Consider the following 22,506-nt stretch of genomic DNA (forward strand, 5'->3'; position numbering starts at 1 on the left):
GGTTGAGCAAGAACTAGCTTATATTTACAGAATCCTCTTCCTTTTGTTTGTCATAGTGACAATATCAGAGAAAATGTGGACTCAATAAGTACAGGCTAACTCAGTAAATTGTGCTTTGGGGTGTTTGTCTATTTGTTTGCAAAAGAATTGATAAATTATTGACCTGAGATTTGGAATTTAATATACTTTAGGAGTTTCATAATAAATAAACTAATGAAACTGAAAATCACCTTGATACAAAAGAATACTTACAACTCAGACACAGAAAGACAAATACAGCATGTTCTCAAATGGGAGCTTCTGGCACAGTTAGTAACAGACTATTGTTTATGACCATATAGCTGATAATAATTGAGCCATATTTGGTACTTGATACCTTCTCTCAAGTTAGGTGAGTCCCTTTTGGGCTGCTACCTGTTCTGTGAGGCGCCCCAAAATGCTACATGGCATGAGTTGAGAAAAAGGCTTTATGGAGGAAAGGGAAAGCTCACAAGAACTTTCTGGTGAGAAAGACAGAAATGCATGAGGTTCCTCATCTTGCATCCCCCCCATAGAGGAGCATTTCAAAGCCAAGATTTTAACTTAATGGAAAACTACCTTGTTCTTAGTTTTCTCATTTAGCCTTGGGTCAGGCTGGTTGTGGTGCTTAGATGTGCATTTGTGGTGATTTTTTTTTTAAATCAATTGACTATTTATTGCTTTTGTGGGGACAGGGGCTCAGGAACTCTTAGTGGGGCGGGTCTGCTTCCTCTTCACCATCACAGGCTTCTGGCTGTGCGGGATAGCCCCAGCAGTGGGGATGGCAGCGGTGGCAGATCAGATCTTGGCGGTACTTGTTCTTGCGGATCATATGCCTGATGCTGGTGAGGGTGGATGGGGCGTTCTTGTTGATGGTGGTTCACACATGGGAGGAGGATGGCTTTAGCTGGCCGGATGGCCACTTCACAACCACCAAGACACCTTTGCTGTCAGCTGCCAGCATGCTCACAGTCTTGTGGTGAAATCAGCCTGTGTAGGGGACAGAGTTTCCCACCTTCAGGTTCTTGGGCTCAGTGCTGTACATCTGCTTATGCCTCCTGATCAGGAAATGAAGCAGTTCCGCAGGACCATCCACTGCAAACGCGTGGGCATGGGACGGAAGGAGGCCTTAGTGGGCAGTGGGATAGTCATAGAAGATCAGTATCGAACTCCCCAGCATTACCTGCCCAGAGCTTTTTGAAGGATCTGCCCCGCCCCTCCTTGCCTACGTGATCTCTCGCTGCTCTGTAATGGTTGGCCGCCTCCTCATTTTTTGTCTTTCATCCTTGCTTCTCTTTAAAATCCTGTTCAAACACATCTTCAAGGTAGCCTCTCTGGATGCGTACTGGAACCATTGCTTTAGTCACTGCCATGACTATGCCGTCTGTGCTTCCTATTACAGTTCTTATCTTTCTTGTTATTCTCTCCCTATCGGATTTGTGGTACCTTGATTGTAGGGATCCTGTCTTTAATCAATCTTTCATTCATTTATTTGCTCAATGACATCTATCCAGTGTCTGTTATGTGCAGGGACTGTGCTAGGTGCTGGGGCTACAAATGGGGAGTAAAAGCAAGGTGATCCCTGCCACTGTGGGGCTCACAGTCTAGTTGGAGAGACAATGTAAACAAATACTCAGGGAACAGAACTACAATGCAGCTGTGACTGATGAATGGGAGGCATATGGTGCCATCGTAACACACTCTAAGAAGAGTTGACTTGGAGAGGTAGGGGAAGACTTCCACCAGGGAGTGAAGTTCGAGCTGTGGGGGACTGGAACACACTCTAGCTGGCTCCAAGCCCATCCTGTCATCACCGTATCTGCTCTGAGTGGGTCCTGCCAAGGCTTGGATCCATGTGAGGGCAGAATGAAAGACAGTGGAATCAGGGATAGCATTTAAGTTGTTAAAAGTTAATTCCATTAGAACTACAATGTGAAACCAGACAATTATGAAGACTGAATAAGAGAAAACTAAGAAGAATAAATCCTCAGTCTGCAGGTTCCATTTATTAATCAGATATTATTTCTCAAGTGTGAATCTCTCCACTGAAAGTCACCAATACAAAGTTATTGTACCCTACTTCTATCTCCCACAATGTCTGCACTTTAACACACACACACAGTTGGATTTATAATCATGAAGCACTAGTAGGCCAATATTGAAAACATGTCAGTGCCCATGGCTTAGAGGATTCCATGGGCAGAGAGGAAAGAAAACACTTCCAGCAGAACCAGTATTCTTCCAGCTAGCAGCTATCCATCTAGTCCACTGTGTCCAGAGCTGGCCAGACCTTAAGTTTACAAAAGAAATAGAAGGCCCTGTCCCTGCTCTAAGGAGCCTGATATCTTGTTAGAAGACAAGACATATGTGAATAAAACATTTGGGGAAGCCATTCAAGACCCGGTATAATGAGTGAAAAATTGTGGGGGGTAGGGAGGTAGGCCTTCATAGAGGAAGAGCACCCAATTTAGTTGGGAAGATTGCAAGAAGCCAGTGGGCTTGAGTCATGCCCTGAAAGAAGGGCTGGTTTAGAAAAAAAGGAAACTACTAACATGTCTTGTATGCCTAGTACATTCTAGGCATTATTTTAGGCAACGTTTTGTCTTATTTTGATCTCATTAGAGTTTTTTTTGTTTTTTTTTTGAGACAGAGTCTCACTCTTTTGCCCGGGCTAGAGTGCCGTGGCGTCAGCCTAGCTCACAGCAACCTCAAATTCCTGGGCTCAAGCAATCCTTCTGCCTCAGCCTCCTGAGTAGCTGGGACTACAGGCATGCGCCACCATGCCAGGCTAATTTTTTCTATATATTTTTAGTTGTCCGATTAATTTCTTTCTATTTTTAGTAGAGACGGGGTTTTGCTCTTGCTCAGGCTGGTTTCAAACTCCTGAGCTCAAACAATCCGCCCGCCTTGGCCTCCCAGAGTGCTGGGATTACAGGCGTGAGCCATCTTATTAGAGTTTTACGAAGCACATCTTCATATCCAGGTTTTATAAAATGTGAGGAAAACGAAGCTTGGAAAGGTCAAAGTGCCCTTAGTTATCAAATATTGTCTGTGTTGCACAACTTCCTTTTTAGCCTTTTATGTTTTCATGCCTCATTTTTATTTTGTTTTATTATTTTTTGAGACAGGGTCTCACTCTGTTGCTGAGGCTAGAGTGCAGTGGTGTCTTCATAGCTCTCTGCAACCTCAAATTCCTGGGCTCAAGTGATCCTTCTGCCCTGACCTCCTGAGTAGCTGGGACTATAGGCACACCAGCACACCAGGCAATACTTTAGTTTTAGAGAATTACTCCAAGTTCATCATGATCGAAGACAATAAGGAGAACAAAGACCATTCCCTAGAAAGGGGAAGAGCAACTCTCATTTTTTCCTTAAAGAATGAAGTTGGAGGACTTATAAAAGCACTGAAAATTTTCCAGGTAAGCACTTCCAGATTTCTGCATAAAACTCTTTTAGAAATGAGTCTTTAAAATTATATTTAAAATATAAATTATTGTAAATTCTTCAGAGACAGGCTACAGAAATTTCTTAAGAACTTAGATTTCTAAAATATCGTTGAAGTCTAATAAAGGGACAAAGGATACAAACAGTTTAAGAAGAGGAGATACAAATAGCTAACAAGGAAATAGAGGAGAAAAGATTCACTTCATAGATTTCAGAGAAGCAAATTTTAATTTTATTTTATTAAAATACTTAAAAATTGACTGTTATTTAATGATATATTTAATCATATATTATTAATGATGTATTTTATGATATTTAACGACATTAATAATGTATCTAATGATATATTAATAATATATTTAATGATATATGTTCATATAGCAAAGATTCTACAATTCCCTGTCCCATACTCTAAGAGCTTCACTGCATTTGGCACTCAAATACACCTTTGGTGTGAGAGTAAATTTATGTAACATGTAGGGAAATTATCTGGTAATATGGATTACGATCCTTAAAGTGTTTATATTTTTTGACCCAATAATCCCATTCCCATAAATATATCTTCAGCAAATACAGATCAGTGAGGCAGAATATGAATATTTACTGAACACTTACTATGCGCCTGGCGCCACACTAGATACTTAGGATGTGGTGCTGAACAAAGTAAACACAGTGCCTGTGTTCACAAAGTGTATAATCTAGTGGGGAAGGTAGACATTAAACAAAAAAACTATAGTAAATAAATAAGCACATATGTGTAAAGTGACATGAAATAGAAGTACCAGTTATTGTGATAGCATTGAACTGGAAGACCTAACCAAGTTAAAGGGCTCAGGGACACAAAAATTTATTATTTATAGGAACTAAAAATTATAAACAAACTGCTTGTCCTAAGGTAGGCAACATTAAATAGTGCTCCTGGAACATCATTGTGGTGAAGCTTGTGGGGTCTGGAGGCAGACCACCTGAGTTCATATATTTGCTCTGCCATGTGTCAGCTGGGTGATTGTGGGCAAATTAATTAATCTCTCAGCACCTCAGTCTTTATGTCTATAAAATGGGCCCACCTACCTTATAGGCTCATTGTAGGAACTGGTAGAGTTAATATCTGTAAAGTGCTTAGGATAGGACAATACAAAGTAAATTATCAATAGAGGTCAGCTATTTTAAAAATCAAATTTATAATCATATGACATATTATATAATCATTTGAAAATAATATTTCAAAGAATTAAAAATTTAACTGTAGACAAATAGTCTAGAAGAGTTTGTGATAGAAAGCATCATATTTCCTACCCTAAACATACAATATCCTCAGTCCCACTCCTTAGAGGCAACCTCTTTTAACTATTTCTGTTCTTTAGTTCTTTTGGTGGTGAGTTTATAAAATCTCAATGTTGCTCTTATACCTCTTTTTGAGTTATCAACTTTACACAATGTTTGGTTATTTTCTATTATAAATAATGATACTGATACCACCTCCCTTCCTTCCCCCTCCCACTCCTAATAATAATAACTCCTATAATAATAATTATATTATTACTTTTAGCTATTCTGTTGATTACCTTTGGGTCCTTAAATAAGATATCTATATTTCTTCCTGCATCACTTTTTAAAAATTTTTAATCAAAGAATAATTGTGCATGGTTTAAAAACAACTGTATGTACTATATAACTTATATACATAAGTATATACATAAGTATACTATAAAACTTATAAAGAAAAAACAGCAGTCTTTTGATCCACCTCTCTTTATTCCTAAGTTCCATTGATTTTTTTGTTAACCTTAGTACAGAGGGATGAGTTAATCACACTGATTACATCACGTGTACACTGTCATGATTTGTGCAACGTCCTCCTGTTTTATTTCATTCTTCCATCCTATTTCCATTTCTCTCTTCTGATAGACTGCTGCTCTAATATGTTTGATATGTACTTTGAGCATTTTTATGTTTACTTTAGAGTATGTAGAGTTTTGTGTGTGTGCATATATTAATTTATATAAATGGCATTGTGCTATAAACTTTTTTTCCCCACTCAGCACTGTTTTTAAGACCTATTCATGCTATTGTATATACATCTCATTCATCCTTCTAGCTGATGTATGGTGTTCTGTGTGTGCATTCACCCCATTTTACTTATCCTCTGCCTAGAGGAGGCAACCATTTTCAACTCTTTTAACTATTTTTCTAATATTTACTTCCACACTATAAATAATATACTTACTCTGCTTCTATTTCTTCAGTTTTAAAATTATAGATATTATCTATTGTCCAACAATGGAAGTAAAGATACAGGTTTCTCGATACAAACTCCCCTGTCCAGTGGCCCCCTCAACTTCCCTTCCCCCCATTTCCCAACGTAGTTGTATCCCAATTTTGGGCTACGCCAATCTTTATTGTTTTTATTATTAAGAGTCTATAAATACTGTTCAAAAAAGAGCCGATTAATCATGATTGTGACTTTTCCTTTCTCATATGACAGGATTATACTTGTACAAAGCATGGTGTTCGATATTATAGACTATAGTGCTTGACAGTCTAGGTTTGAACTCCAGCTCTGAACATTAGCTGTGTGCCTCTGAGCAAACTATTTAACCTCTCTGTGGCTCTGTTTCTGTCATTGTAATATTTGATAGGAAATCTCTTACTTATTGCTCATACTTTGTCTGAATTTTTCTGACTCTATTTTTCTTCCAGGTGAACTTTGAAATTATTTAGTTACATTTCCTCACCAAATTCCCTTGAGATTTTTATTTTAGTAGTGTTCAATGTATAGGTTAATTTAGGAAGAATTAACATTTTACGTCTTTTTCTTTAAAAACGTAGTTTACCTTATATTTAAAGTCATCATTTAGAAAATATTTATGAATGCATTATTATTGTAAAAATTTATAAGAAATAGATGAAATGAAATTCTTCTTTACACCTGACCAATCTCAGTGTATTTTGTAACTGGCTTTCTTCTATTGATGCCATGATAAATTCTGTGTTCCAGGATAAACCTTGCCTATTCCGATTTCCTAACATCCCCTAACATTGTTTCTTCTTTCTTATTGGCTCGTGGTCTCTGATAATTCTTATCTCATCCCTACCTTTGCGTGTATATTTCCTTCAGTTTGGAATCCCTCCTTCTTCCCTCTGCCTTTTTAATCTATTAATATCTACTCTTTAAGATTCAATTCCCATCTGCTGCATGAAACCTGCTCTCTAAGCTATGATGCTTTTTCCCTTTGCTGAACATCTTTTGCACCTGAACACTCACTGCTTGTACTTCTTCTTAGTCTTTCATGTGTTAGCCAACTAGACTGTAAATTCCTTGTATGTCTTACCCTTCTTTATATTCTTCACAGCCCTTACGTGGCTACACAGGTGTTCTCTAAGTTATCTTAGGGTGAACTGGCTAGTATTGAGGATCATCTGCTCTAACCCTCTCATTTTTTTAGATTAAAAAACCTGTTGGGTGATTGGTTCCCACGTTTCATTGTTATGTACCCAGTGCTTTTCCTCATCTACCCAAACTGGTAAGAGACCATATACTCCTCCCACAGGTTTAGGCACATGGTACCCCCAGCTCAGGCTGACATGGGAAGAGATCAGAAGCAGTAATCTGCTTCAGCTGGTTACTAAGATTATAGCTTAAAAGATTTGAGGTATTAAATACTCTATGTTCAAGCTGTTCACCTAATTGTATTAAATGCATTTTTTGCAAAGAAAACTTTAATTTCTCAAAGACTAATATTAGTCTTACTTTTTGAAAACTAGCTTTTATTTGTGAGACTTTTCAAAAGATTCTTTTTTATCAGGAGACTTAGTATTTTGATTTGAATTCCAATTAATTCTGACAATCTGCAGGACTTCTAGTGGGTGTTATTTTATTGGTTTCTAGAAGATGGGATGAATTTTGCAAACTTTTTGAATAGTACATAACATTTAAGGGAGAATTATTTTGTTGTTGGCAGCACTAAAAACAGCCCTTTTTTCCCTTTGGCTATTATGACAAGTATGAAATAGATTTTTAGTGGTAATGAAAATAATCTACTCAGAGACAACTAACGTTTGAGGCACTTACATGTAATATTTACCCTCTGTTTTACACAGGAGAAGCATGTGAACCTGTTACATATTGAGTCCCGAAAATCAAAGAGAAGAAACTCAGAATTTGAGATTTTTATTGACTGTGACACCAACAGAGAACAATTGAATGATATTTTTCATTTGTTGAAGTCTCATACTAATGTTCTCTCTGTGAATCCACCAGATAATTTTACTGTGAAGGAAGATGGTAAGTTTGAAAAGTGAAAATACTACTTAGAAGATTGAGTACCTAATGTGTGTCCAAACTGCTATTTATCTTGAAGACATGAGAGTAAAAATAAAACACTGTCTTTCCAAATTGCCTACAGTATAGTAGTGAAGGGAACACAAAATATAATTGCTCAAAATTCTAAAGGAAAATTATAAAGCAACATTTGATCTAGTGGGAAGTGAAAAGGAAACCTTCAGTATAAGAAAGAATTCAGAATAGTCAGAAATCTATTAGGTTATCTCTTAATTTTCAAATCATCAAGTATTTCTTGATTTCACAAGCCTCCAGTTCACAATCCCTGAGCATTTAGTGACTCTAATAGGCTTAGCATCTAGCAGATAATAAATGAAAAATTGAAGTGTTGAGAATGTTGATAACTGTGATGTGAAATACATTATGTATAGCATTCCTTCCTGTCCCTACTCCCACCAAAAGCAAATGAGAAAGCAATAAAGACTTTGAAAGTTTCAGATACTCAAGTAGCAAAGATATAGGCTAAGATCTCTAGTTGTGAAAAATCCTTTTAGTTTACTCGAGGCAAAAGATAAATGGATAATTTAGCAACATTTTATATGTGGTACTCAATCTAAAATAATCTCTTCAGATTATGTCACAATATTTAGGGTGTAATCAGGACTGATATTCATCTGTTACATATTCATATAGATGCATAATTATTAAAATATTGATAGATTTTCACTTCTGACTGGCAGAAAGCTGCTTCTCTGAGGCTCTCCAGGACTCCCCACCATGCCTGAAGCCTCTGTTGTTTCAGATCCTGCCCTAGGAGTCCTATGCCCTTCATTAACAACTAAAGGGTTAGCACCTGGCAGAGCAGGAGCCCAGGACTCTGCCGGTGTCTATTTTGAGTGCTTAGTGCCCCTGTTGTATTTATTGTTAAATTTCTCGAATGTTACTCCTGGATATGTCATAAAGAACAATACATTAGAGCAAAAAGTCACACTAGAGCAAGAAGGATTGAGTTCTAGCCCTCTGTCTTCCATAAGAAGTGAGTTACCTTGGGGCTGGGTGTGGTGGCTCACACCTATAATCGTAGCACTCTGGGAGGCCAAGACAGGCAGATCACTTGAGGCCAGGAGTTTGAAACCAGCCTGAGCAATATAGCAAGACCCCATCTCTACAAAAAATAGAAAAATTAGCCAGGCGGGTGTGGTGGCATGTGCCACTAGGCCTAGCTACTTGGGAGGCTGAGGCAGGAGGATCACTTGAGCCTGGGATTTCGAAGTTGCAGTGAGCTAAGATGATGCCACTGCACTGTAGCCCTGGCAATAGAGTGAGACCTTGTCTCTAAAAAAAAAAAAAAAAAAAAGTAAGTGAGTTACCCTGGGTAAATTTCTATACCTCTCTGGAGTTTGGTTACCTTATCTATAGAGTGAAGAGTTTTATAGATGGCTAAATGGTTCAGCTGATATTTAGGGTACACCAATTTGTGTTAGATATTTCTACTAAGATATACAAAAATATACCCTACAGTTGTTCCCAGTCTTTCATGTAAGACAGACATATAAACAGATACATTATAATAAAACATAGTAAAAACCTTTAGAGAGTTAGAAACACAGTGTCATGGGAACCCAGAGGGCAGGGAATTAGCTCTACCTACAGGGTCAGGTAAAGCTTGGCAGAATGAGGAGGTCTCATTAGATTTGGGTCTTGAAGGATGAGAATATTCTCAGGAAAACAGAAGGGTGGGGTCAGGCAGGGCAGCAAGTGGGAGTGGGATGGCTATTCCAGGCAGAACAGCATATACAAAAATCCAGAGTCTAATGAGGGCTTGTATGTCTACGGAATGGTGAAAAGATCAAGGTGGCAAAGACATAAACGATCTCTAAGATCCTTTTCATCAAGAGAAATAAACATTCCAAGTTCTTATTAAATTTGCACCTTGGTCTGTAAATAAGTTATATATTCTTATTCTGATTTGACAGGATAACTAAATATGTAGCTCAAATTTTTTTAAACTTTTGATCTGTTACTAAAGTATAATATTTCTCCAACACTTAGGAAATCAACTTGAAGACTCAAAAAAAATTTTAAAGCCCCCAATTTTTGAATAAAATTTACTTCTTAGAAATAGAGCAGTTAGTTTACTTAACTTGCATAAATTTTGCATTGGTGAACAAGCTCAAATTAAAAATCTCATCCAAATGTATTTATTTCTTAATTTCTTCTTCCTTATTGCCTTAGTTAAGATTGTCTCTTCAACTCTTAGTGATTTTTGCATTTTTCAGGTATGGAAACTGTTCCTTGGTTCCCAAAGAAGATTTCTGACTTGGATCATTGTGCCAACAGAGTTCTGATGTATGGATCTGAACTAGATGCAGACCATCCTGTAAATATTTTTAATAAATATTTTCGTGAAAATAATTTAAAGCAAACTAAAAATTAAGGGGCAACTTTTTTGGGGAGAGAGTGATTTTTAATAAACTAAACAGGTTTGTTTTAATCCAGATTTCATGAAGCATTAGTAGACCTCCATGTTGGTGGAACTGAGACTTAACTGCCTTAAAAACATGTGACTTCACTGGCTCCAAAACATCTGTCCCATGTCTGGTATTCCTATTACTGAGAGTTATTCCAAAAGTTATACTCAAATGAAGACAGTGTTTGCAGTCAGTTTTTATTAAAATGGGCATGGGTTACTGGAAAGAAGGATAAATAAAGGTGGGCCTGAGAAAGACTTACCACCCACACTGCCCAGCATGACTGGTTTATTAGGTAGTTGATGAAATAGGAAGGTGTTTACTTGGGAAATTGTACAGTACAGGCAAGAGTTGGAGAATTAGTAAATCCAGAGCATTAGGCTTACTTACAAAGCTGTGGGTTCCTGGGAGGGGAGGAGAGACGAGAGTGCAATTGTGGAGTTACACAGACCAGGGCTGTAATCTAGCTTCTCCCACTTACTAGCCATGTGGATGTGACCTAAACTACTGTAGACAGCCACCAGCTGATCCATTCATTTATTCTATAATCTCATTGAGTAACTATTGTCATTAATTGTAGCAGTTGCCCAAAAAGAGTTAGCAGTCTAGTTGAAAAGCTAAAGCACACATATATAAATAAACACATGCAAGATAAAATGTAAAAAGTATGTGTTAAGTGACATAAATAAATTGCTCCAAAATATACATAAAAGAGCAAACACTTCTAGCTGAAGGACAGGCAACATTTCAAGCAGGCCTGAAAAGATCCCAGCAGGTAAGAGATGGAGAGGAAGAACAATTCAGGAGGGGAACAATATGAGAACAGGTTTGGAGGCAAGAAAATCTGGGCACCTTGTATGGAAAAGTGAGTATGCCAGCTTTACTGATCTACTACCAAGTCCTGCTGATTTTCACCTCCTAAATATTTCTTAAATTTGTTCCTTATTTATTGCTGCTACCACATCCCTTAACTGGTCTCCCTGCCTCCCAGCCTTGCCACCTTCAAACCCATCCTCCTCATAGTCGTTAGAATGATGTAAAACCTCAATATGACCATTATCCTTCTCTCTCCCAAATCACCATTGGTTCCTAGGAATATACTTAAGAGAATTGAAACCATATGTCCATATAAAAACTTACACACAAGTGTTCATAGCAGCATTTTTAATAATAGCAAAAAAGTAGAAACAATCCAAATGTTTATCGACTGATGAATGGATAAAATATATTCATACAATGAAATATTATTGGCCATAAAACATGAGGTACTGATGCATGCTACGACATGGATGAACCTTGAAAACATTATGATAAATGAAAGAAGCTAGTCACAAAAGGCCCCATAGTGTATGATTACATTTATATGAAATGTCCAGAATAGGAGAATTCATAGAAAGAGAAAGTAGATTACTGGTTGCCAGGGGCTAGGAGAATGTGGGGAGTGATTGCTAACGAGTATGGTGTTTCTTTTTGGGGTGTCAAAATTTTTCTGAAATTAGATGATGGAGATGGTTGCTCAACTCTGTGAATATACTAAAAACCACTGAATGGTTATTTTTATGGTATATGAATGATATCTCAATAAAGTTGTTATTTAAAAAGCAAACAAACAAACCACCAATGGATTCCCATTAACCAAGGCTAAAATCCAAGCTCCTTAGCAGACCTTTAACTTGCAGGCTCCTACCTGTTTTTCAGCATGCTCCACCTCACTCTCCAAGCTCCAGCAACATTGGATCCCTCATATTTTCTTTTCCATCATGGTGCTATCTCCACTCCTCTTTGTGTCTTAGCTCAGGAGTCATCCTCGAGAAGCCTTTCCTGAGCCATGCTATCCTCTTTACACACTGGCTTATGAGTTTCTTTTTTGATTTTTCATGGCATTCTGTGCATATCTGCAATATGACAATATTGCAGATCAGATTGTTTCATAATAATTGGTTCATGTAAACTCCTTGAAGTCCCAGATTGTGCTTTATTCATATTTGTTTCTCCAGATTTTAGCACAGGGTCAGGAGCATAGTAGGGGTTCATAAATCTGTATTAAAGAGATGAGTCTCACTCTCTCTTTTCAGGTGTCTCCTCCTTTCCTACTATTTACATTTTTTGGCTATTTTTTCCTGAGCTTTGATTTTTGATTTCTTATTTTGCCTACATTTTCTTAAATATTTCTCATAAGTATAAATTCTAATGTTACTATTTTGTCTGTTTTTAATTATCACTGTGTCCACAAATCATAAATATGTTTGCATTTTGTGATAAAATATAAGGATTGATTTAGTTGTAACTATTTCAGATATTACTAATTATTCTTGTTATTAATTACCATTATAGGTAAATATAATTGAAGCAGTAGTCAATTGATTAAGAAAAACCTCACCCTTGGAAAAGAGCCATGTATTTAACTAGGGTGGTGCTTTCCTTATTTTGTCTTTGTAGCCACTATATTATCTTTGTATCTATAGTATCTTTTATCTTTACAGCTACTAGAATATAAAACTGTCATGTAACACTGACTTTAAAATAAAAATGATCATAAATCTGTAAACAATGCTTGCTCATAGTAACAATTATATAGCCCTTTAATATGATAGCTCTTGTAATGATGAAATGTTTCCTAAATATCCTTTGTCAAGTATGTTTTAGCATGGATATTTAAAAACATATCTTTAATTATTAGGGTTTCAAGGACAATGTCTACCGTAAAAGACGAAAGTATTTTGCAGACTTGGCTATGAACTATAAACAGTAAGTATATTATAAAAATAACAGACCCAACTTTGAGACCATAAAATAAGTGAATAGAATAAATAGTGTTCATTTAGTAAATAGAAAGTGAAATAAGTGTTACTGTTTATTAAATGCTAATTCAAAACAACTCCTACCCTTTATCTCATTAGTGGAGACCCCATTCCTAAGGTGGAATTCACTGAAGAGGAGATTAAGACCTGGGGAACTGTGTTCCGAGAGCTCAACAAACTCTACCCAACCCATGCTTGCAGAGAGTATCTCAAAAACTTACCTTTGCTTTCCAAATATTGTGGATATCGGGAAGATAATATTCCACAACTGGAAGATGTCTCAAACTTTTTAAGAGGTAATGAGCTAATTAATTTTTTGTGAAGGAAATGTTAAACTCTGTTTTGATCATGACAGCATTTTAAATAGAGAAATGACGTCTTGATATATGGGAGGTCACCATTCTCCTGTACTGTGTCCTGAAGGATTGGATCCAGGACTGGGCACCACATTTGAAGAGAGACAATCATAACCCAGAGCAAGAGTAGAGGAAAGTTGACAGAATTATAAGGAGATTTGAAAATAAGGACTCTTGGGGTATTTAACTTGGTGATTTAGGGAATGTTATAGCTTTATTTAAATATTTGAAGGCTGTCTTATATGATAGAGGGGTTGCTATGTGACCCTAAAGTAAAGGACTATTGGATAGAAACTGCAAGCTTTTGGCTCAAAATGGAGAATATCTTGTTAAAAGAGTCATTTGAAAATAGAACAGGCTTGTGAATGTTTCTCTTTGATAAAAATGGAAATAATGACCAGATTTCAATGAATTTTATTTTTTTAAATTAAAAGAAAAAACCACAAGAGAAAATAGAACAGGCTTATGAGATGGTTCCTTCCCCATCCATGGAGGTGTTCGTACAAAAACTCCGCACATGAAATGTGGTGGAGGAGATTCAAGCATCTTGGGGAAGGCTGATGCCCCATTCCACACTAAGATTCTACCATTTTCATAAGAAAGATGTTGTGCTAGTAGAGGCATAAACAAAGGGTAAGGACAATTTTGTTCCTTTTAGTTCTTCATACCTTTTGTCTAGGCCTCTTTATTATTCTAGCTAGTATGGAAAGTAAAACGATTGATCAGTGATCTCTAGGGTATATAATATTTAAGAAAAATAAATATTTTCTTTTATCTCAGTAGATCATCTCAAAAGATTGCCTTACGGGGGGAGGAGAAGGTATGTCTTTGACTCAGAGAGTTTAGCTTATTTCCGTCATGGTCTGACAGTACTATTTTTGAGTTAATTCTCAGTATTCAACAGCTATACACAAAACTAAGAAGAACTAAACAGGAAAGGACAATATAGTTTCTACAAGGGCAGAAATCATGTAGGTGGTTCCTACAAAAACTAAAACTTTTAAAAAGTAGTGATTAAGGATGATAGAGAATCAATGCACATGACCTTGCTGGACTTATGAAGATGGACAAGTATATACTACAGAAGTTGCTGTAAAATCAAATTTGCATGAGATTTGGAGGAAATATTTTGTTATAGATACAAAACTGAAAGTTGTTCACTTGGGGTCTGGAGCCTGGACTAGCTGCAGAATGCATTGCTGAAGGTGTTTCAAGTGTCAAAGAGAGAAACCAAAATTAAAAGACAATTCAAACAAAACATCAGCTGGAAGGGGCTGCTTGCACTATCAGATATGGTAGCCACTGACACTTATGGTTGTTTAAATTTTAAATGTTTAACATAAATTTAAATCAAAATGTTAGTTCCTCAGTCACACTAACCACATTTCGAATGCTCAATAGCTACATGGGGTAGTGGTTGCTTTATCGGATAGCATAGATATGGAACATTTCTACCATTTTGGAAAGTTCTATTGGACAGTGCAGTGGGCCCATCAGAGTGGGAGTGTCCAAATACCAGAGTCGTGAGGGTTTTGAATGAAGGCTAAAATTAGAGCTTACAGAGGTCTCTTGAGCCACCGACATCTAGTGGCAGACCCTTTTGCAGTATGTGTGCAGTCTTAGCTGTTGTGGAATGGAAGAGCACCATCCAACGTAGATAAAATAAAGGAAATACTTTACAAGAGATAGTACTGGCTAAAAATGGCACAGATTCAAAAATGGTTCTGACCTAAATTAATAGATCTTGTTAGTGAGTTTTTACAAAAAGAAAATAAGATTATTTAGGAGATATTGTAGACCGTTTAGGGAAACAGCAAGGGGTAGTACAGTATAAGGAGACTTGGATTCTCAGTCTACCTTTATCAACTACTGTGTGGCCTTGGGCACATTATTGAGTCTCTGAACCTGTCTGTCTTATAATTGTCACAAGAAGAAGAAAAATCTTTAACACGTGTTGTAATCATGAAAGGAGATGTGATATGTAAAAGGTCTTACTCATTGCCTGGCCGTGGTCAGTGCTTAGTAATTATTAGTTCCCCTTCATATGCAAATAATAAATTTTAGCTTCCATGTCCTCCCTCAAGGTGTCACTCGGCACCTCTGGCAGAATTAAAATGCTGCAGTTAATGGTCTGTTCTGGTGAAGATTTTCTCTGCTTTCTCTTTTGCTTTGCAGAGCGTACAGGTTTTTCCATCCGTCCTGTGGCTGGTTACTTATCACCAAGAGATTTTTTATCAGGTTTAGCCTTTCGAGTCTTTCACTGCACTCAATATGTGAGACACAGTTCAGATCCCCTCTATACCCCAGAGCCGTAAGTACTTCTCCATCAGCCATTCATTCATCAAATGTTTATTTATAATAATGGCACCTAGCTCATGGGTTTTTGTGAGGGTTAAACTATCACATGTAAAGCATTTGGAATGGTGCCTGGCACATAATACATGGTCCATGCTCTATAGATGTTAGCCATAATAATAATAATTACTATTAATTGACAGCTTCTTAGGTGACAGGTACTATTCAAAGGATAGCGATGTAACACTGAAAAAAATAAGACAAAAAATTCTGCCTTCGTAGAACTTGAGGTTACAGATAATAAAAAAACAAATAAATGTATGTATTTTATGTCTGGTGATGAGTGCCATGGAGAAAGATAAAGAGGGGAAAGGAGATGGATGAGGGTATGAGTGGTTAGAGGTATGTGTGTTGCTGTTTCGAAAAGGGTGATCAGGGAGGCTTTGCTGAGAAGGTGACATTTGAGCAGAGACCTGATTTAGGTGTGTGTGGGGTGGGTTGGAGGGATGTGGATGTCTGTGAGTATCTGACGTGCACTTAAATGTGCCTGTCTATGAGTGGCCAAGGTTTTGAACCAAAATTGTTTCTTTATTTGATAAGTGTTCTTTGTGATCCATCACCAAAGTAACACCACCTGATCAATTAGAAGAAAGGATTGGATTTTGATTTGACTGAATGGTTGATTATGTATATATGTTAAGCAGCGTCACAGTGTAACAAACTTGTACCTCTATTTCAGAGATACCTGCCATGAACTCTTAGGTCACGTCCCTCTTTTTGCTGAACCTAGTTTTGCCCAATTCTCCCAAGAAATTGGCCTGGCTTCCCTTGGAGCTTCAGAGGAGGCTGTTCAAAAACTGGCAACGGTATAAATCTGGAAATATAGATTAGCAATTCTCAACTGGGGAGGGGTGGTGGTGAATGAGTATCTGTGTAGTTTAAAAGTGCATATTCAAAATACCATTAGAAAATTTTTCTTTGCTCTTAATATTTAATTTAATTAAAATAATTTAAATAACATTAAAGAAGGATATAAAGTGTTAAGGTTTATCAAAAGGAGACATGAGCTTTAAAAAAGAGAAACACAAGGTTACAATAATGTTAATAGTTTGTATATATCCTATTTTCCAATAAAATGATAGGTTCCATAAAAACTATGCTAAAAATATTTTTGAGCACTGGGTATAAGATACAGTGCCGGAAATACAAAGATGAGTAAGGCCTGATTCCTGCCTTCAAGGAGCTTATATACTATGTAAGAAGACAGTTATATTCAAATGAGATAAAGTCTGTATAGAAGTTCAGGCAAATTGCTCTGGGAGCACAGAGAACTGTTTGGCAAAGGTTTCATGGAAGAGGAACATCTGGACTAGCTGATGAAAAATGAGTAATGTGCCAAGCAAGGAAGGAAGAGCCTCTCAGGATGAGGACACAAGAAAAGATAGGAGGTGCTTGGTGTGTTTGGGGAAATGACAAGAAGCTGGTGTTTGAGGGTCAGGGAGGTGGTGTGAAATAGGCTAGATTTTAGAACAGTGCTTCTCGAATTGTTTTTTGGGGACTCCTGGGGTGTTTGAAACCCTTTTATGGGGTCCTAGAGGTCAAAAGCATGCATGATAAAAAAGCCATTCAAAGTACAAAGTGGATTTTAATATAATAGGCAGTTCATTGACAATTGCACCATTGCAGCTAAACTTTAAGAGACTCTACCATTCATTGAGTTTTCATGCAGTGTCAAAGAAGAATATCACCAGTTATCTGAAAGGCTATTAAAATACTTAACCCTTTTCCAACTACATATCTGTGTGAAGCTGAATTTTCTTCATATACCCAAACAACATATTGCAACAGGTTAAATACAGAAGCAGATAGGAGAATCCATCTGTCTTCTAGCAGACAATAAATTATGTCTAGCCATACATTAAAAAGATTTATAACAATGTAAAACAATGCTACGTTTCTCACTTTTTTGTTTTGTATAGTTATTTTTTGTTAAAATGTTATTTATGTTATTATAAAGTGAGTTTATTATATTTTTCTGTTTTAATTTTTTTTTTTTTTTGAGACAGAGTGTCACTCTGTTGCCCTGTGTAGAGTGCAATGGCGACATCATAGCTCACTGCAGCCTCTAACTCCAGGGCTCAAGTAATCCTCCTGCCTCAGCTGGGAATACAGGTGCACACCACCACACCTGGATAATTTTTCTATTTTTGTTAGAGACAGCGTCTCACTCTTGCTCAGGCTGACCTGGAACTCCTGAGCTCAAGCAATCCTCCCATCTCAGCCTCTCAGAGTGCTAGGATTACAGGCGTGAGCCACTGTGCCTGGCCTGTTTCAATTTTTAATATGGCTAATATAGCTAGTGATAACCTATACCAAAAAAAAAAAAAGATCTTTGGGGTCCTTAGTAAATTTTTGACAGTATATAAGAGTTCTCAGAACAAAAGTTTGAGAAGTGCTGGTTTAGAATGAGACCAGATTATGGAAAGAGTTGTGAAGTAGGCTGGGGTCTTGGACTTTATTCTGAGGTACTTTGGATCAGTGACTAAGAGTTGTACTTTATTTTGAGTTGAAGTTATTTAGGATGTGAAAGTAATATTGATGCCCTTTTGCAGTGCTACTTTTTCACTGTGGAGTTTGGGCTATGTAAACAAGACGGGCAGCTAAGAGTCTTTGGCGCTGGCTTACTTTCTTCTATCAGTGAACTCAAAGTAAGAGTTGTAAATCTTTGTGTATAACCATATTCACCTGATATAATTGATACAACCTGAAATAGTTTTTGTATTTGAACAAGAGCTTACTATGGAAAATACTTGGGGTGGCAGTAATCATTACTTGAAGCCATTTTTCTCTCTTTCCCAAGTTTTCTGATATATGTATGTGTATACATATATATAATCTTTTAAACAAAAAGTGTTTTAAATCTTTTGCTTACAAAGTCTTGTTTCCTTATCATTTCTGATATGCTACCAGTAACTTCTATAATTTCTAAGTATTTCTTTGAGATACATTATTTATCCAGTGAATAAATGAACTTATGTTTATTGAGTGATGGATGTGTGCAAAACACTTGTCCAAAGTACTGTCTTGCTCTCAAGGAGCACCTAGTCGTGGGTATAAGTTATGTAAAGGAATAACTAATGCTGGGTAGAAAGGAGGTGCATGCCATAATACAAGAATAAATAAAGATCCTTGGGTGCCTCTTATATGAAGAAGAGAATTCGAACAAAGCCATTGAGATGATCTTGGGGCCTTTATGGGGAAGAGCAAGCCATTTGCTTTGCTGGAAGTTGAGAAGTGCTGGTTTAGAAAGAGATTTGTTTTGTAGGCTGAATAGAACTGTAGGAAATAAGTTTAGAATTGTAGGTTGGGGACATTGCATTAGTAATATATTCAGAGATGTGCCAGTTATGAGAGTTGTGTGATCTATGAAAACAGATATTATTTTTTGATCCATTGACTCTTTGTCCTCTAGCATGCACTTTCTGGACATGCCAAAGTAAAGCCCTTTGATCCCAAGATTACCTGCAAACAGGAATGTCTCATCACAACTTTTCAGGATGTCTACTTTGTATCAGAAAGTTTTGAAGATGCAAAGGAAAAAATGAGGTAAAGAATATCTTCCTCATGCCTTCATTTTCTTCTGCAAAAGATAGGCTCAGTAATGGTAACAAGTCCCAGAAGTAGAAAGCTAGATAATTTGGAGCCCACTAGGAGCCTTCCACCCATAAACTATCTCTCTTTCACAACAAATATTTGGAGTATGTTGCATATGATGATTTTGTGTAGTTGCAAATATGAATCAGATACACTGAGAAATTGCTTTTTTTCATTCCTTCCAATCAGAGAGTTTATAATCCAATAGGAAAAATAAACTATATACAAATTTATATATAGTTATACACTATATAACGACATGGAAAGTGACAAGACTCTTAGAGAGATACAGATGAAATTATTGTTCTGCATTTTATTCAGGAGGAACTCATTTCAGCTGGGGGAACAGAGAAAGCTTAATGGCATTTGAGGAAGGACTTGAAAGATAGATAGTATTTAGATATATTAAGTTTCAGGCTTAGAGATAGCATGAAGAAAGGTAAGGATATTGAAAAATACAGGAGATATGTACAATGTACCAAAGCTATTCTTTATTAATTAGCTGTGTGTGGTTAGGAAAAGAGGATATTGGAGGCAGAAAAACTTTTTAGGAGATTCTTGCAATACTTCGGGTAAAAACAAAAGCCTTAATTAACTAAGAAAGAAGTAGTAGGAAAGAGACAGACTTTAGAAGCAGAATCAATAAAACATTTGGTGGAAGAGGTCCTGAGGTCACATTGTGATGATGGGGATAGATAGGGATTGAAGACATAGTCCTTGTCTTCCAGGAATTTACCATTAGTTGGGGAGTTAGGCTGTGCATAGAACCAAAGAATAATACCAGCAGGGCTTCCTCTAGAACAGATGGCACCTTTATGCAAATTAGAAGAGATTCCTTCTGGGTAGACCAGGTAGGTAGACTGCAAGCTGGATTTCACCTCCTACTCATGTACAATTGTCCTGAGCCGCACAATTATCCCTAGGGGTCCTGAACATGAACATAATTGTTCTTGAGGGGGCCAAATGAGAGGTTCAAATGGTGCTTTGATAAAAGAGGTAGAACTTTAGTGCTTAAAGAAAGGGTAGAATTTAGATCATTTGAGAGGAAAACATTCTAAGCAGAAAGAAAGTACACATGCATGCGTCAAGACCATATCTGGCCTATTTTGAGGTGTGTGTGTGTGTGTGTGTGTGTGTGTGTGTGTGTGTGCGCGCATGTGCATCATATGTTACATACACTTAGGTTACATGTGTGTACGTGTAGTTATATAAAGCATGACTGAGGGGTCTGTTACTATGTGGTCAAATGTTGTAATGACACAATTTTATGTCTAATGATAAAGCTACTATGGTTGATCTCCTTACTGTAGTTAAGAGATGTATAAAGTAATAAATTATTAGTAAAGATATCTACAGGATCTTTCCCCAGTAATGCCAGGGTAGATGTATCTATGACAACTTTAGATTTTCCACTTGTGTGGGATTCCAGGGGCCTCTGCACATATGGTATAGAGAAGTAGATCAGATTGGTTGCACACGTATCTAACAAAGATTTGTCTTTTGCCTAGTGTGTGAAGTAGGTCTTCAGTTGCTTATTTAATTTTCATCATTTACTCCCTAGAAATTGATTGTCTTTTATTTGTTTTCTTAAATAGAGAATTTACCAAAACAATTAAGCGTCCATTTGGAGTGAAGTATAATCCATATACACGGAGTATTCAGATCCTGAAAGACACCAAGAGCATAACCAGTGCCATGGACGAGTTGCGGCATGATCTCGATGTCATCAGTGACGCCCTTGCTAAGGTCAGCAGGCAGCCGAGTGTCTGACAGTCGCCAGTGCTAACCCAGAACGCATTTGAGCATCAATTTAGGGGCCCCTGGGCCAACTGTTGCTTTTCTTGAAAACCTGATTGTGGAGAGACAGCAGCTTCTGTACAAACAATATACTATAATCCACTCTTTAATGAATCACTCGTCTTTGAAAATTTGTATGTGGATATTCTACCCACCACCCATTTTTTTGTTTTATTTTCTTTAGTTTTTTTTGGTAACAGCTTGAGTGAAATTATTTACATACAATTTACTTACCACCTATTTTTAATACAGAAGTTGTTTGACTCAATGCATAGATCTAGTCTCAGCCTAACTGTATTTTTTCCCCATTCCTTCTTGAGTAAAATGACCTTTATGATCACTCAGAACACCTTGATGAGTATTATGGAGCTGACCCATATTCTTACCTGAGATCTCCTTATTTCTGAAGTATCTGTTACTGATTGCTGAATTTGTGCCAGGCTCAATCACATTCACACACTTAAACTTAATAGGAGACCAGCTATCTTTGCTGCCAGCATGAGTCTTTGCACATGCAACATACCTAGTAAAGAGCAAACAGTTTAGTTTCAAGTGTAGTATCTTGTAGGGAAATAGGAATAGCAAAGTCTCGAAAGATTGATTGGGGCATAATACTTAAGATTAGACTAAGAATTTGAAATGGGGTTGTGCAATGTGGCAGCCCTGCCACGTATCTTAAATTCAACAGATCCAAAAAGGAGCCAGAATCACTTGAATATTCCACCCCATCAGCTTCCTCTCCCAGTGATCTAATTCGGTTAATGGTATATTAAATGCAGTATTTTTAGTCAGTTTTCCAGGCTTAATCAGCTACTTAAAAAACTGTGCTCTTAGTTTTTCACATTAATAGCCAAATTGTATGCCATTTAACATGTTTTATTTCAACAGACTACTAGAAATTTTAATACTTTTTAGACCTCAAAAGAAATTATAAAAAACTTTAAAAAATGTATTTCACTTCATATTATACAAGGAAATACAATTTGGAAGAGTAATTCATGCTATTTCAGATTTTTGTATTACATATAAATTTTAATAGCTAATCAACTCAAGTATATATTTGATAGTAAATAGATCTATTAGTGAATCTGAAATCATTTGAAATATTCATTAGCTGGTTTATAGTTGGTTTATTTAGTTACGAAGAAATCTATTGTAAACAAATTTAATAGATACTAAATAACAGCAGAGTATACATACTACTGTATTTGGTTATTTTCATACAATTTTGATCATAGTGAAGAATCATAGTTATTGAATTTAAAATGATAGTGTTTAAAATCACTCTATGACTAAAGCACACTAAAATAAATGTTAAAGGTACAACCCTATAATTCACAACTTCAGAGCAAAGGAAATATTTAATGATGGATTTCAGTTCTTTCTTCT

The 22,506-nt window shown here is 36.7% G+C and overlaps 1 protein-coding gene and 1 pseudogene across 1 annotated transcript; one reads left to right on the forward strand and one right to left on the reverse strand.

The window, feature by feature from the left end:
* Positions 1–717: 717 nt before the first annotated feature.
* LOC105818379 lies at positions 718–1,131 on the reverse strand (annotated as a pseudogene).
* A 2,166-nt stretch (positions 1,132–3,297) lies between these two features.
* On the forward strand, positions 3,298–21,543 carry TPH1 (tryptophan hydroxylase 1). The gene is made up of 10 exons (XM_012654280.1): positions 3,298–3,436; positions 7,563–7,746; positions 10,023–10,123; positions 12,895–12,962; positions 13,115–13,311; positions 15,547–15,682; positions 16,406–16,532; positions 18,279–18,374; positions 19,139–19,272; positions 20,916–21,543. The coding sequence occupies exons 1-10, from the start codon at positions 3,320–3,322 to the stop codon at positions 21,088–21,090; spliced, it is 1,335 nt and encodes a 444-aa protein (XP_012509734.1). The 5' UTR covers positions 3,298–3,319; the 3' UTR covers positions 21,091–21,543.
* The last annotated feature ends 963 nt before the right edge of the window (positions 21,544–22,506 follow it).

This window comes from Propithecus coquereli, unplaced genomic scaffold, assembly GCF_000956105.1.
Source record: "Propithecus coquereli isolate 6110/MARCELLA unplaced genomic scaffold, Pcoq_1.0 Scaffold44, whole genome shotgun sequence".
Taxonomy (NCBI): domain Eukaryota; kingdom Metazoa; phylum Chordata; class Mammalia; order Primates; family Indriidae; genus Propithecus; species Propithecus coquereli.

Excerpts from the sequence above, each read along its gene's own strand:
- TPH1 (XM_012654280.1), top strand. The coding sequence starts at position 3,320 with ATGATCGAAGACAATAAGGAGAACAAAGACCATTCCCTAGAAAGGGGA. Across the intron at positions 12,963-13,114 it reads TTGGCTATGAACTATAAACA|TGGAGACCCCATTCCTAAGG; the intron begins GTAAGTATATTA and ends TTATCTCATTAG. Across the intron at positions 19,273-20,915 it reads GATGCAAAGGAAAAAATGAG|AGAATTTACCAAAACAATTA; the intron begins GTAAAGAATATC and ends TTTCTTAAATAG.